Source organism: Somniosus microcephalus, chromosome 22, assembly GCF_052327205.1.
Source record: "Somniosus microcephalus isolate GS21.2 chromosome 22, FLI_Smic_1.0, whole genome shotgun sequence".
Classification (NCBI taxonomy): domain Eukaryota; kingdom Metazoa; phylum Chordata; class Chondrichthyes; order Squaliformes; family Somniosidae; genus Somniosus; species Somniosus microcephalus.
Window position 1 is genome coordinate 66,159,086 of NC_141008.1, and position 17,079 is coordinate 66,176,164.

General features: G+C 44.1%; 1 protein-coding gene across 1 annotated transcript in view; it reads left to right on the forward strand.

Annotated features, from left to right (window-relative positions):
• Nucleotides 1–17,079, forward strand: part of LOC147102483 (EF-hand calcium-binding domain-containing protein 5-like) — a 197,148-nt gene that overhangs the window by 101,095 nt on the left and 78,974 nt on the right. Inside the window, exons 8-10 of the mRNA XM_085965119.1 lie at nt 1,195–1,425; nt 4,284–4,358; nt 5,928–6,142. Coding sequence (XP_085821245.1) covers nt 1,195–1,425; nt 4,284–4,358; nt 5,928–6,142 — 521 coding nt within the window. The remainder of the gene's footprint in view (nt 1–1,194; nt 1,426–4,283; nt 4,359–5,927; nt 6,143–17,079) is intronic.

The following is a 17,079-nucleotide window of genomic DNA, read 5'->3' on the forward strand; positions in this document are numbered from 1 at the left end:
ATATAATAGAGAAAGAAGTCTTTATGATTATGAAAGGGTTTGGTTGGGTAGATGTAGAGAAGATGTTTCCATTTGTGGAGGAGACCAATACTAGGATATCTATAAGATAGTCACTAATAACTCCAATAGGGAATTTAAGAGAAACTTCTTTACCCAGATAGTGTGTAAAAATGTGGCAGTCACTACCACGAGGAGTAGTTGAGGCAAATAGCATAGATGCATCAATAGTACATGATGGAGAAAGGAACAGAAGGTTATGTTGATAGGATTACATCAGGTAGGGTGGGATAAGGCTTGACGTAAGAAAACTACTAGGCACTTGATCAGAGTATTAAACAAGGCTTTAATCGACTGTTTCACAACATGGAAGTCGAGTTATCCTTCACTAGTTCCTGCTTACAAAATGTCCCTGAGCAAGCTGGGCCCGTGCACGAGTATTTATACTCTCCCTGGACAGCGCCATCAGCAGGCTGCCCAGTATATTTCATAAGTCCTTTCTACATGAATGGCACGATTTATGTCAGGGCTCGTGTTGAGCATAAACACTAGCTGGGCTGAATGGCCTGTTTCTGTGCTGTACATTCTATGTAATTCTATGTAATGTTTTGAAAGCTCAAAATGTGATGTGAACTCAAAAGAGTTAATTAAAAAGTCTTAGGACTTCCTCTGAACATACTTTGGCAGTTGGAATACCGGATACATTAGATTTTGCAATACTTTTTTTTAACAACTAAGTAATATTCAAAATTACCCTAGTTGATCTTTATTAGCTGATAGCTGAGATTAAAATTCAGGGTTCCAGACAAGATAAATACTGCCATAGCACAATTCCATTTGAAACCATATGCTCTGACAAATGATTGACTAACTGAATTTGTGACAGTCCTACGAAGCACTCACATTTATTACTGTTCCAGTTCTGTATGCTTACCATATAGTAGACTGTTTTGTGGGTCAGAATTCTAATTTTAAAAGAATGCAGCAAGTGAACTTTCTGGTCTTATATTAGTGCTAATAATGAAGTGAATAATGATTCAATTCTCATATTTAAATTTAGCTTTCAAAGAAGTAGTCAGTGAAATATGGGAAACACACAACCAATAAAAAATTAAATAATATGTACAATAAATGTGCAAAACTTGATATTGTTACAGTGCCAACTGTTTAAATTTTGTGTGTTTGCTATTTCACTAGGGCCTGTAATTGAGCTGGATGAAATGGAACCCGCTGACTTTATTATTGACTTTGGGAAAGGGTATGCCAGAGCTCAAGAACCAGCAAATCAGGTAACAGCTGGCCAGGAGCAAGCTGGATTGGCTGACCAGACACCGTTTGAAGGAGAGGAAGAAGTTCATGTGGAGCAAGGTGGAAAGGTTGCAGTAAAAAAGTTGGCCCGATTCAGTTTAACAGGAAATGTCAGTCTAGGTAAGGATGAGCAAAAGAAAATTGAGACGGTAGCTGGAGGTAGAGCAGGAAGTGTGCAACAAGGGGAGTGAGGACTTAAAGTCAAGACTGTAGCACAGAATCAGAACAAAGAAAACTGCAGTGTCAGAAAATAATTGAAAGTGAAAGGCAGAGAGAAATTAGAGTACAACTGAGATGACTTTTTTTTATTCGTTTATGGGATGTGGGCGTCGCTGGCAAGGCTAGCATTTATTGCCCATCCCTAATTGCCCTTGAGAAGGTGTAATATTGATGTAATATTAAAACTACCCAAATGCCAAAAGCATTTTGTTCCTGAAATACACCTCAGAGCTAAATTTAAGAACTTAAGATTGTAAGAATTAGGAGCAAGGGTCGGCCATACAGCCCCTCGAGCCTGCTCTGCCAATTCAGTAAGATCATGGCTGATCATCGACCTCAACTCCACTTTCCTGCCCGATCTCCATATCCCTTGATTCCCCCAGAGTCCAAAAATCTATCGATCTCAGCCTTGAATACACTCAATGGCTCAGCATTCACAGCCCTCTGGGGTAGAGAATTCCAAAGATTCACAACCCTCTGAGTGAAAAAATTCCTCCTCATCTCAGTCTTAAATGGCCGACCCCTTATCCTGAGACTAGACTGTGCCCCCTAGTTCTAGACTCTCCAGCCAGGGGAAACAACCTCTCAGCATCTACCCTGTCAATCCCCCTCAGAATCTTAAATGTTTCAATGAGATCACCTCTCATTCTTCTAAACTCCAGAGCGTATAGACCCAATCTACTCAAACTCTCCTCATAGGACAACCCTCTCAACCTAGGGATCAATCCAGTGAACCTTTGTTGCACCGCCTCTAAGGCAAGCATGTCCTTCCTCAGATAAGGAGACCAAAACTGTGCCCAGTACTCCAGGTGCGGTCTCACCAAGGCCCTGTACAATTGTAGTAAGACTTCCTCACTCTTATACTCTAACCCTCTTGTAATAAAAATAAAAACAGAAAATGCTGGAAATACTCAGCAGGTCAGGCAGCATCTGTGGAGAGAGAAACAGAGTTAACGTTTCAGGTCGATGACCTTTTATCAGAAATGGAAAAAGTTAGAGATGTAACAGATTTTAAGCACGTGCAGGGGCAGGGAAAGGGGGGAGGGGAGGAAAGAACAAAAGGGAAGGTCTGTGATAGGGTGGAAGGCAGGAGAGATTAAATGGCAAAAGGTATGAGTACAAAGCAAAAGGAGATGGTAATGGGACAAATAAAGAAACAAAAGATGAGTCTAGAAGAAGTGTAACTGGGAATGGCAGAAACATCAACAGCTGCCATGTGAAAAAATAGGGGCCGAGGTTATGGTCTGAAATTGTTGAACTCTATGTTGAGTCCAGAAGGCTGTAAAGTGCCTAATTGAAAGATGAGGTGCTGTTCCTCGAGCTTACGTTGAGCTTCATTGGAACAATGCAAGAGGCCGCGGACAGAGAGGTCAGAGTGGGAATGGGGCGGTGAATTAAAGTGACAGGCGACCGGAAGCACTTTACAGCCCCCGGCCCCCACGCAATCCCTCCCTCCCGTCTCGCTGCAGCCTAATGCCGCAGGCCTACCCGCCCCAGCCACCCAGATTGAGAGGTTGGGCTGGCTGGCTACGGGTGGGTGTGCCTGCGGCATTAGGCTGCAGCGAGACGGGAGGTAGGGATCGCGTGGGGGGCCGGGGGCTGGTCAGTGGGGGAGGAGCAGCTCGAGGAGGGCTGGAGGAGCAGGGGGGTGGGGTTAGGACCAATCGGGGGGGCTGGAGGAGCAGTGGGGCAGAGTCGGGACCAATCGGAGGGCCGGAGGGATGGAGGGGGTGGGGGTGTGGGTGAGCATCGGAAGGCCAGGAACGGCGGATCGGGGGGCCAGAAGAGCATGGAAGGATCGGAGGCCCGGGGGCGGGGGGGGGGCGGGGAGGCCTGTCGGAGGATCGGCGGCCTGGGTGGGGGAGGTCTCTGATCGCAGAGGGTGGATTAGGCAGGGACGTGGATCCAGGAGGTAAGTGTAAAGGCACTTACCTCCTGGATCCATCAGTCCTTGCCTTACTTCAGACTTTTAACCCTTTAATTTCCCACCCAACCCCAACCGCCTGTTTTTAGGTTAAAATCCCCCCAATGTGATAGTCGCCAGATGATCTGTTTTAGTGATACTGGTTGAAGGATAAATAGAGAAAGCGCTATAAGATGTATTCTGTTTTCTTATGAACAAAAACTGAAAAAATGTTGGAAACCTGAAACAAAGCCAGATAGGAGTCTTGCCTTATTTGCTCCACCTATGGTATCATTCACTGAAAATTCACATGAAAAAGGGGGCAGCATTTTGGCAATAAAAATGCAATGTTTAGATTGAAGATTGAGTATTCTCCGCCACTCCCATCACCCCTCCCTTTACCCCACCATTGATGGCAAACCTTCAGTTGCCTCAGCCTTACTCTCTGAAACTTTCTCATTAAATCCCCATGTTTCTCCACTCCTCTCTCAACCTTTAAAAGCCAACTTGTACTGGCCGCGCTAGACGTGCTCCTATCTAGCTATCCAGCAAGTTAAACACTCATTCATAATAATTCTTCGCAACTCAAAACCCATTTTTCAACCAAACTTTTGCTCAGCCTCTAAACTCTCCCTTCATGGCTCAGGCTCTGTTCCCCTATTTCCATTTATGAAATACTTTGAGATTTTTTTTACATAAGCTGTTGTTAAATGAGAGATAAGAGTGCTCTCAGGATTTTTTTTTTAATTTAAATTTCACATTCAATCCTGGCCCATTGTGAGTTGTTGATCTAGAATTTTTTTTAAAAACTATTGTACCAATATAATTGTGCATTTTAATCTACATTTACTTGCAGATGGAATTCTTCCTAATGAACTTGCTCACAGTATCATTTTTGATGAGCAGAATGCAACAACAGCTAAATTTCCAGGTACTCCCTACAATCGTGTCCATTTTATAGGTTCTACACAAAACTTGAAAAACAATAAGGATGCATAGAAATCAATAGTAATAAAACTAGGTCTAGACATTAAATATTATCATCTTTTTTTCTACCTTTATGGGATCAGTTCTTTGTATTCAACAAAGTGTGAGGGATGTTAGTGCCGAGAAAGGGAACAGTTCTTTTCACGTCTATTACCTAAGGGTAGGTTTTCTGATTCATTATGCCAGCTGTGGACTTAGGGTCCATAGAATGGTAGAGAGAGAAGAATTTCATTTCGTTACTTTGGGCTGGATCCAAACACAGGCCACTGAAATAAGAGGACCGGTGCTTAACTCACTGAAGCACCCAGTTATGTATGTTGGGCCCTCAAATCAGAAATGATGGTTTTACTTGGGCAGGCCCTTAACAGGAGATGCACAAAGCTGAAGATTTACACCTGCATGCCATTTAATTTGCCTACATTGGTAATAAAAGGAGCAGAATGCGACTAAATGGATAGCTCTTTCATAGGCGCACCAACGTCAGTGTTCTCGCTCAGGCCAACATCCCCAGCATCGAAGCTTTGACCACGCTCGATCAGCTCCGATGGACGGGCCACATCGTCCGCATGCCCGATACGAGACTCCCAAAACAAGCGCTCTACTCGGAGCTCCGACACGGCAAGAGAGCCCCAGGTGGGCAGAGGAAACGCTTCAAGGACACCCTCAAAGCCTCCTTGAAAAAGTGCAACATCCCCACCGACCCCTGGGAATCCCTGGCCCAAGACCGCACAAAGTGGAGGAGAAGCATCCGGGAAGGCGCTGAACACCTTGAGTCTTCGCCGGGAGCAAGCGGAAGCCGAGCGCAAACAGCGGAAGGAGCGCAAGTCAACCCAAGCACCCCACCCACCCGCCCCTTCAACCACCGTCTGCCCCACCTGCGACAGACACTGTAGGTCCCGCATTGGACTCATCAGTCACCTGAGAACTCATTTTTAGTGTGGAAGCAAGTCATCCTCGGTTCCGAGGAACTGCCTAAGAAGAAGAAGCTCTTTCACAGGGCCAGCATCGGCACAATGGACCACAAGTCCTCTTCTTGTGCTTTAAATTCGATGACTTATGATACCTTGTACAACTGTAAAATTTGCAGTCGGGATTGTTCTAGCACCGTTTTTTCTCTTGCCAATGTTCTCCTCTTCTCTGGCTGTGATCAGCTAACTCAGTGCACACTAGGGATGGTAGCTGTGACCCGTGAACTCTGAGCCATTGGGATAATGTATGTGGTAGAACCTGTTAGGTAAAAACATTTAACAAATATAAGTAAATGATTTATTTGTATACAATTGCTTTAGCTTACACGTCTAATTGATCTGTTCTTCAGCCTTCTTATTAAGATCATAACCACACTACATTCCATATAGAGTAGCTCAAAGTACAAAAAGACCTTCCTTTTATGTAGCAAAACTAGAAGAATTTAAACAGTAAAACATATCATCTGTGAGAAAACACTACTCAGACAGAGGGATTGAACTGCTTCCAAATAAATGGAGCCTTTTTTTCCCTTGTCTTTGTACAGGTTTGACAGCCATTATATCAGACATCCAGTCACGTGGTCATTCTCTGATTACAAGTCCCTTTATCAAAGATTCTATAAACAACCGGCAGTTTGTCCAGTTGATGGAGACATTTGTGGGAAGCACTACTGAGCATACAACGATAGAAGGCCTTATCAACTATATTCATGACGGATATAGCGAGACGAAAGAGGAGAAGATGGACAGAATAACTCAGGCAAGTCACAAAGGGTTCCTCCTGATTCTGCCTCTGGTAATGTAGATGTGACACTGATTTCAACCTGAATGTGTGTATAATTATTAATATAGATAGATGTAGTTGCCTCCTCTTCCATTCTCCTCTTCCTTTCCATGTCATACCAATAGCTTTCTGGTTGTATTCTCCTCTACCTGTTCTTGTCACTTCTTCCATCACCTTGGGCTGGATTTTGCCAATGGGGAGCTTTTGGAGGCGGGTCTCCCACTTGTCGGGTTTCAGTCCCGCCTCCATCAACTTCTGGCCAATCCATACTATTTTCCCTTGATTGACCTTGTTAAGCCCGCCCAGCGGGCTTAGCAGGCCAATTCAGGGAAAGCCGGTTACAGAGAACGTCAATGTATGACGGTTCATCTGTCAAAGATGAATTGTTATCGTTTGACAGCTCTGTGAAGCTGTCAAACACTGACATTCTCTGTAGTTTGATGAGTTCTTGAATTCAAGACCTCATCAAACCTCTTTATTTAGCAGAAATTAGATGGTTGCTGCGTTGGAGAATGCAGCGGCCATCTGTCATCTCTGCCGCGGAGGTGCGAGACTCTCCGCATACCAAACTCTTGAAGCCTGCAGGTAGAAACAACGGTAAGTAAACTTTTACTAACACTTTCCACTTACCTCACATATTCACCTCTCCACACTTGCACCCATCACTTACCTTCACAGCGCACTTTTGCACCCCGCAGACTCCCCGCAGACCCACTGCTCACCTCGATGACCCTGGCGGGGTTCGGAGCCTTCAGGAAGCCCGCACTTGTGTGGGTAAAATGGGGATAATCCTCTTGTCTGCCTGTTAACTACATGTTAACAGGCAGATAAGTGGCACTAATCCCCTTCCCGCCTCCAAGGAGACGGGACCCGGCGTGGGTCGGCTACCCACCTCCTGGCAAGATGGCACGGAGGCGGGTTGGGCACCTGCCCCCAGATTCTGCCATTTTCCCGGCAGTCCCGCCTCCATACCCGCCTCCCCAGGGCTGGCGAGATTGCGCCCTTGATATTTTTAAATATTCCTTATTTATTCTGTTTCAGATATTGCCTCTTTTATATCCTAATCTTTTCACCTACTCCTATGATTACCCAATGATTTGTTAATTATTTCACTTAATTTTCCTTTTCTAGTCTTTCATCATTCCACCTGAAGAAGGCCTCAATACAATGTCACTGGCCTTATTTTTTCTTTTCCATCTTGTACCCCAGCGCTATCCATGCTATGACAGGAAATGGCTATTTTATATTGCATTAGTGCACTGACCAGAGATAGGCATGGAGAGAGGAATCCAACCTTAATTCAGAACCTGTGGCACCCTTTTCAAATACGGAGAAAATTGCCTTCCTTACCTGGTCTTGTCTATATGTCACTTCAGTCCCACACCAACGTGGTTGATTCTTAACTGCCCTCTGAAGTGTTCTACCAAGCCACCCAGTTACCATCACCTTCTTTGAGCAAATAGGAATGGCCGATAAATGCTGGCCTTGCCAGCGACTCCCACATACCAAGAATGAAAGAAAAAGCTGTAGATTCCTGTTCCCTAAACAACTTTCTGTGGCCCATTTTCAGTTTTGTGAGGTATAACATTTGTGCTCAGAAACCTGAAACTGAACAACTCAGGGTAAATCTAAATTTTAAAAAGCTTTGAAACTAATTCTGATACTGAGGGAATCTGAGATAAAAGCTGATTTTGTAACGATGATGCATTGAAGTGAATAGACGGGCTGTCACGTGAATCTGCTTGACTCAGCTGAGTGTGTTTAAAATAACCTACTCAACGAGAAGAGTCTGGGCCTTCAGCAGAACCTCCCAATTGAGTTACATGTCACAGCCTATCAACACACTGCCAGCTTCTGTTCTATGTAAACTGCAACTTTCTGATCGGTGCTTGCACCAAAATATATCCAGAAAATCATAGAATTATAGAAATTTATGGCACAGAAGGAGACCATTCGTTCCGTTGTGGGCCGAAAAAGAGCTCTCCAGCCTAATCCCACTTTCCAGCTTGTGGTCCGCAGCCCTGCAGGTTACAGCACTTCACGTGTAGATCCAAGTAATTCTTAAATGTGATGAGGGTTTCTGCCTCTATCACCCTTTTATTAAGTGAGTTCCAGACCCCCACCACCCTCTGGGCGAAAAAAGTTCTCTTCAACACCCCTCTAATCCTTCTACCAATTACTTTAAACCTATGCCCCCTGGTTATTGACATCTCTGCTAAGGGAAATAGGTCCTTTCTATCTAGACTCTTCATAATTTTATATACCCCAATCAAGTCTTCCCTCAGCTTCCTCTGTCCCAAAGAAAACAACCACAGTCTATCCAATCTTTCCTCATAGCTAAAATTCTCCAGTCCTGGCAACATCCTCGTAAATCTCCTCCGGACCCTCTCCAGTAAAATCACATCTTTGCTGTGGTTTTATTCATCAGAAAATGGTTTAGGTAAGAGCTTAGCTATTCAAACACAATTCTAAGTTGCTGGGTCAGCATAGTGTTGCCAACTCTGATTGGATGTATTCTTGGAGGTTTCATCACATGACCTCCTGCCCCCAACCGCCCAACCTCCACGCTCCCGCCATTGGTTGCCCAACACGTCCATCTTCACAGCCCACCGCCTTCCCCCGCCAGTTGGGAAATGAACGTAGACTTCGTTTGATTGAACGATTCTTAACTCTCAGTCAAAACAACCTTTCTTTTCCCCATTTCCAATATTTTTATAACTAGTAAACGAAAATGTAAAAAGAAAAGAAAAAAAGAAAATAATTCTCCCTGGTTGCTCGCAGCAGTGTCCTGAAGATTAATCTTCAATTCCTGGAGACTCCAGCTCAATCCTGGAGGGCTGGTAACCCTAAGCCAGAATCATTTTCTCTCCCAGGCAATAAAATGGTCACACTTACTCTAATTTGATCCTCATCTATAGTAGAAAACATTGCACACCTTGACATTGCCGAAGGTTGTGCTGAAATGATGCATGTTATATAACAGATTGCACAAATCCAGAGGAAAGCCTTCAGAATGCCAAAGCTGCATAACAACAGCCAGTGGAGTGTAATGTGGTCAATTTAAATCAGTGCTAACAGAACCAGAGGCTACATGAAAGGCTTCAACTTCACAAAGTCAGCAATTTTTATAAACATGGGGCGTGATCTTGCCAGCCCTGGGAAGGCGGGTATGGAGGCGGGACTGCCGGGAAAATGTCAGAATTTGGGGATGGGTGCCCAACCCGCCTCCATGCCATCTTGCCAGGAGGCGGGTAGCTGTCCCACGCCGGGTCCCGTCTCCTTGGAGGAGGGAAGGGATTACGTCTCTGTTTGGCAGCTTCACAGAGCTGTCAAATGATGACAATTCATTTGTCAAAATTTTTTGACAGATGAAACATCATACGTTGGCGTTCTCTGCAACCGGCTTCCCCTTAATTGGCCTGCTAAGCCCACTGGGCGGGCTTAACAAGGTCAATCAAGGGAAAATAGCGTGGGTTGGCCAGAAGTTGATGGAGGCGGGACTGAAACCCGACAAGTGGGAGTCCCGCCTCCAAAAGCTTCCCATTGGCAAAATCACCCCCATGGTAGTGTGTACGCTTCTGAAATTTAAAAAATAATTGTTAAGATTTTGAACATGCTCTGTTACAATCCAGTCTGTGTGGCTTAACAACCTGCTGAGTTACTTGTATCCTTCCCACCCCTCCACCCTACACTCACTTTATTAGGTAATGTTCCATTGTTTGAGTTGTTTGAGCTGTAGGTATGGGCTTAGATTTAAATGATTTTTTTTGTCAAGTGTACAATTATTTTGGAAGTCGAGATATTTGATTAGCTCATGTATCTGGGTATTTTTGAGTTGCGCTATTTATGGCCTGTGGCAGTCTGTAGCACTCGGTACCTATAGATTTGGCTCTTATGGGACATGCTTAACTACATAAACCTGAAATTTTCTATATTTGATCTTCAAGCACTTCCCAAAACAATCCTATGCATTGAAAAACTGCAAAACCATAACATTGCTGAATTTTAAAAATGCCACATTTGTTGTGTTCCCTTTACTTTTAGCGTTGATTACTTTTTAGCTAACTGTGCAGGCATGGCGAGAAGCACGGGCTTCATTTTAATAGCGGTCTACACACTTAAACAAACTTGAACCCAGTTGTAAACAAATGCAATAAGTGCACGTTGCTATAGCTCAGTAATAAAGCCAACTAAAAAAGTTTGTTTTCAAGTTAGGGTCATTCTGAGAATCATATTAGGATGTTAAAAAGAAACATTGAGATTATGTGAGTTTAACTCTGCCCTAAGAAACAGTCATTCATCAAAAATGAATTTATTTCTTCTAAACATGCACTGGGACAGTGATGGGCAAAGCCATAAAAGAAGTGCCATAGATTACAAAAGCTGTTGTACAGGGTATAGTATTCAGGAATCATACTTTCCCAGTAATCAACTGCAGATTGTTTCCTAATAAACTTGCAGTAATGGGAGCACGATTGTTATCTTCACACTTTAAGGGAAATCATTCAGGTACAGTTAACATCCAAACTGAAAGCCTCTGTGGGCCCAAACAGTAGGCCCAAAAATCAGCTTGGCCAAAAATAGTTAACCCCTTCCCTGTGTGATTTAAAAAAAATCTCCCACATTAGCAATACTGCCACAAAGATCAAGAAGGTCCCCAGATCCCCAGTCCACATTGAGTTAACTAATCTCAGCCAGGACAGCAGTAGGAATGCTACAATTAACTGTAACATCCCTGGACCAGGAAGAGAAAAACTCAGCTGGGATTCACACTCCTAATCACTGTTCTGTGACTTCTACTGGAAAATGCGCACATTGGATGAGGACAGGATCTAATGTGGTCCCGCTGTCAAATAGCCCGCAGACACTGTCTAGACTCACATATAAAGGATGGACACTTGGACAAGGTGCTAGAACATAAGAAATAGGAGCAGGAGCAGGCCATTTGGCCCTTTGAGCCTGCTCCGCCATTCAATAAGTTCATGGCTGATCTTCTGCCTCATCGCCACTTAGCCTGTCTATATCCTCTTGAAGCCTCCTTGCATCCTCCTTACATTCCCATCCAGCTTTGTATCATCAGCAAACTTGGATATATTACATTTGGTCTCCTCATCGAAATCATTGATGTAGATTGTGAATAGCTGAGGCCTAAGCACTGATCATTGCAGTACCCCACTAGTAACAGCCTGCCAACCCGAAAATGACCTGTTTATTCCTACTCTCTGTTTTCTGTCCATTAACCAATCCTCAATCCATGCTAGTATATTACGGCCAATCCCGTGAGCCCTAATTTTGTTTAATAACCTCTTGTGTGGCACCTTATCGAATGCCTTCTGAAAATCCAAATAACCACATCCACTGGTTCCCCCTTATCTATTCTGCTAGTTACAACTTAAAAAAACTCTTAACAGATTTGTCAAACACGATTTCCTTTCATAAATCCATGTTGACTCTGCCCAATCCTAATATTATTTTCTAAGTGCCCTGTTACCACGTACTTAATAATAGATTCTAGCATTTTCTCTACTACTGATGTCAGGCTAACTGGTCTGTAGTTCCCCGTTTTCTCTCTCCCTCCTTTCTTAAATAGCGGGGTTACATTTGCTACCTTCCAATCTGCGGGAACCGTTCTAGAATCTATGGAATTTTGGAAGATGACAACCAATGCATCCACTATCTCTATAGCCACCTCTTTCGAAACCCTAGGATGCAGGCCATCAGGTCCAGGAGATTTATCGGCTTTCAGTCCGATTAATTTCTCCAGTACTTTTTTTTACTAATACTAATTTCTTTCAGTCCCTCATTCTCGCTAGACTCTTGCTTATCCACTATTTCCGGGAAGTTTTTTGCGTCTACTTCCGTGAAGACAGACAGAAAGGACTGGATTTTGCCGGCATTCAGAGGGCGGGTTTGAAAGCGGGTCAAAGGTTAAAATCGTTTTGATTGACGGCGGGTTGCGATCCTGCCGTCAACCCGCCTCCAAACAATTTTCCCAAGTGTTGGGTCCCCGATTTGCGCATGGACTCGACACCTAGTGGCAGGAAGAGCATTAAAAGCAATTACCTGCCTATTAACAGATAGTTGCTAGTAGTTGACAGGCTATTTTTGAATGTTGCCGCTTCTGGCTCGGGTTTCCCGACATCCGGACATCACGCCAGGTAAGTGTGGCGTGTTGTGAGTCTGCTGTAATGTTTCTGGATTGATGACAGCTTCAGAAGTGGTGTGAAGGATCCAATGTTGCACATGATGAGTCTCAGAGGTAAGAAAATGTTGGGAAATGCATTTTTAATACATTTACACATTTCTTTAGGTTACAAGTGTAATACCCACTGGGAATGTTGTGTGCGCTGGGTATGGTTGTCGGTCTTTGGCTTGGACACTGTGTTGTCATTGTTGTGGATCCCTGGGTTGGGGTTGCCCGTGTGGAGGTGCGGTGGGAACTTTGGGGACATGGTGTGGCTGGGAGTGTGCTTTCCGTGGTTCTGCACCAGTGTCAACAGTTGGCGAGCGCGGGAGTGACAGTTGGCGAGCGCGGGAGTGACAGTTGGCGAGCGCGGGAGTGACAGTTGGTGAGAGCGGGAGTGACAGTTGGCGAGCTCGGGAGCGGGAGTCGGATCGACCATCAACTGTCAACAAGCTCCATCCTGTAGTGCGAGGTTTGACTGGGGGAGACCGCGGGCTCATTAATATCTGAGTGCGCACTCTAACTTCTTCCACTGATGTTCTGTAACACGCCAGAAAGTCTTTGTATCGACTGTTGCAGACAGTGAGGTTGCGCAGTCTCCAGGCAGAAACCCCAGGAGGAAGGGGTGGAGTCGGGGTTTTTCGAGCGGGAAAAGGGAGCGACTGGAAGAAAAGAGGGCAGGAGCTCTGAAAAGAGGGCTCAGGAGGCAAATGGCTGCCACATCCCATCCCGGGTTTCCAAACTCGGCTGCCGCCCTTCGTATTAGTAGCTCTGCATCCAGAACTCAAAGTGGGATCCAGTGATCGTGAAGAGAATTCAACGAAGGGGTTCGGAGTCGTAAGTCTTGCAGACATTATACATACCATGAGCTCCAACTTAAGCGCGCCAACGAAAGAGTGCACTCGAATTTGGACACAGGGACAGATTCTCCTTTGAATCCATATAAATGGAGAATGTATGTTTATTATGTCTAGATTCATTCTAATGTATGCAAATGTCTAATTTAGGTCATTGACCCGTAATCTTCTTATACTGTCTGACGTTAAAACTATAAAGTAAGATAATTAGAATTAAGCCATTGTAGTAGTGATCTTCTTACTGGACTATAGAATACTGTCTACAACAGAGACCACATCTCACATATATCTAGAGAACCGTGAAGGGGTTACACAAGTTTTTAAATCCATGTCCAGTGCCAGCTCATTGGGAGAACCTCTCTCACCAGTGACAGATCGCTTCTGTCACCTCTCCTGCAACTGCCATCTATTCCAGCCTATGGAAGGAGTCATTGGAGAGCCTGGTTGCAAGAGTCACCTTTGTGCAGTGATTGTCAGTGTTTGCAGCACCTCAATGCTGTCAAACACTGAGAAATCAACTGTCAAAAAAAATTGTGTGTGGTCCCTTTAAGGAAACCAGCAGATGACACGTCATCAAATTACGTCATCTGACCAGCTTCCTCTTAATAGGCCGGCAAGCCCGCAGGGCAGGCTTAACAAGGCCAATCAACATAAAATCACATCTGTGGGTCAGATGCAATTGGGGGCGGGACTGGAAGCCGGAAACCACCTGACCCACACCCAACCCGCCTCCATTGAAAAAATCGCTGCCAAAGTATTTGTTTAATTTCTCTGCCATTTCCTTATTGCCCATTATAATTTCTCCTGTCTCAGTCTGTAAGGGACCCACATTTACTTTAGCTAATCTTTTCCTTTTTACATACCTATAGAAGCTTTTACAGTCTGTTTTTATGTCTCTTGCTAATTTACTCTCATATTCTATTTTCCCTTTCTTTATCAATTTCTTGGTCCTCCTTTGCTGAATTCTAAAATCCTCCCAAGCCTCAGGCTTGCTATTCTTTTTGGCAACATTATAAGCCTCTTCCTTTGATCTAATACTATCTTTAACTTCTGTTGTTAGCCACAGTTGGACCACTTTTCCTGTGGGGATTCTGTGCCTTAATGGAATGTATATTTGTTGTAAATTATGTATTAATTCTTTAAACGTTAGCCATTGCTTGTGGCCATTATCGATGAAACTGTACCCCCGAAAGACTGTGCCTTTAAAAGTGGAGGGGGAGTGTATAATGCATATAGATACAGAAACATAACCTTTTTTTCTTTTAAACAGACAGTGTGATTTCAAAACTAATTGAATCTTATGGTTGAAATGAAAATTGAAAGCTGCTTCGGCTTTGTTCGTATGCTTTGTGATAGTCCCTGAACCTTATGGTTGGATTGCAGCCTTGCCATCACTCCTGGTGTCCATTAGACTCAAAGGCCCAGAAATTCGGGTCGGGGGCTTCCCGCGGGTGCAAGCCCCCGACCTACACTTACCTAGCGCACCGGCAGTTGACCTCTTGGCCTGTGTGGAATTCCTCTCCGAGGCCTGTCCCAGAGGCCGGCGCGCTATGCTGGCGTGTCCCAGGGGCGTAGTTAGTGCGATGCTTTTCCTGGGATCATGTGAGCAACAGGCAGCCAATCGGAGCAGGGAATGCTCCATTCATAAGTCTTGACAGATAGACCTGTCAAAACGTATAAATGCTGAGGCTGTAAAACTGTACTTTACCTTCAAATAATTTTTTTTTAAATCACACTTTGTAAATAAACTATAAATGACATTAAATAACTTTTAAACAAAAATTTTAATTTTTGAAAAAAATAATTTTATAAAAAAAGGGGCTAAAAATAAACTTACCTTGCTTTAAAGTATTTAAAAGTAAAAAACCTGTGGAAAAAATGTTTTAATTTTAAATAATTGACCACTTACCTTTGAAAATGAAGTCCTTACGGCTGCTTTTTACATTTCTAAAATGTACAGACTTACCCGCACGTTAAAACCTGGAAAAAAAAAGGAAGTTCAACGCGCACGTGCAGACTCCCGCGCGCACACGTTCGACCTCTGAACCCCTTGGTTCAGAGGATCGGAAGTGCCGGTTTCCCGTGCATGCGTAGTGCATGCAAGATTCCGGCACTTCCATCGGGTCCACGCGTGAGTACTCCGTCCGTACTCACGCGTTGGGACCCGAATTTCTGGGCCTATGTAAAGCAGTTGTGATGTCCAGATTTGTAACACTGATGGCAGTTACAGTAGTTTGCATAATAACCTCCAGTAACATCCACCTTTGTAAACGTTCCTATGTTTTCACTACACATAACACACAGAAAAAATCTTGCTTGAGTGAATTGTTTCCTAAAGCTGTTTTGGATATATATGTAAAGGGATTTTAGTAGTTTCAGTTTATAAACACAGACATTTTATTAATTAGAAGTAAAAGACCATGGCTGAAAGCCAATAATTACTGAACACCAGAAATGAATTCTCTCCCGTTTATAACGTGTGAACAGAGTTCCAATCCATTCGTATGAGCACCTTACACTGACATCATTTTTGTGCACCCATTCATGTAATGGACTTCTTTACAGTTTGATATTTATGCTTTACTTTAAAAAAAAAATCTCCTTCCCTTCAGCATTTGGCTTCGGTGGCCATTGTTCATGTGTGAGCCTAGATCAGAAAATGTTCAAACACCAGCCCATGTGCCCAGACACTGGCCCGTGTGACATTTCTGGCCCTCGAGCCTTGCCAATCCAGCCCATGAAGCCCAGCCAACTCAGTTCTATTGGTGCTCATATTTCTTGCTTGCCAGTTGATCCTGTTGGAAGTTCATAAACCTGAAGGTTTGGAAAATGATGGTGCTTTATTGCTGAATAAATCCCACATGAGAACACCTAGATCTGTTACTATCTGCAGGTTACGATATATATATATCTAAATAAATAAGGGGAACATTGATTATGATTCATATGTAGCCCTGGAGGCTCCATGGTATACACCTAAGTGGACCGTGAAGGCAAAATGTTTGGTCATCTTGGCCGAGACAGTAAAGCTGAAATGCACAGGCTGTCTGGTGCACTCATAGAATCATAGAAAGTTACAGCACAGAAGGAGGCCATTTCGGTCCATCGTGTCCGCGCCGGCCAACAAAGAGCTATCCAGCCTAATCCCACTTCCCAGCTCTTGGTCCGTAGCCCTGCAGGTTAGAGCATCCCAAGTGCACATCCAAGTACTTTTTAAATGTGGTTAGGGTTCCTACCTCTACCACCCTTTCAGGCAGTGAGTTCTAGACCCCCACAACCCTCTGGGTGAAGAAATTTCCCCTCAAATCCCCTCTAAACCTTCCACCAATTACTTTAAATCTGTGCCCCCTGGTTTTTGACCTCTCTGCTAAGGGAAATAGGTCCTTTCTATCCACTTTATCTATGCCCCTCATAATTTTATACACCTCAATAAGGTCTCCCCTCAGCCTCCTCTGTTCCTCATAGCATAAGATTCTCTACTCCCGGCAACATCCTTGTAAATCTCCTCTGTACCCTCTCTAGCGCAGTCACATCTTTCCTGTAATGTGGTGACCAGAACTGCACGCAGTACTCTAGCTGAGGCCTAACTAGTGTTTTATACAGTTAAAGCATAACCCCCCCCTGCTCTTGTATTCTATGCCACGGCTAATAAAGGCAAGCATTCCGTATGCCTTCTTAACCACCTTATCTACCTGGCCTGCTACCATCAGGGATCTGTGGACATGCACTCCAAGGTCCCTTTGTTCCTCTACACTACTCAGTGTCCTACCATTTAATGTGTATTCCCTTTCCTTGTTAGCCCTCCCCAAATGCATTACCTCACATTTCTCCGGATTGAATTCCATTTGCCACTGTTCTGCCCACCTGACCAA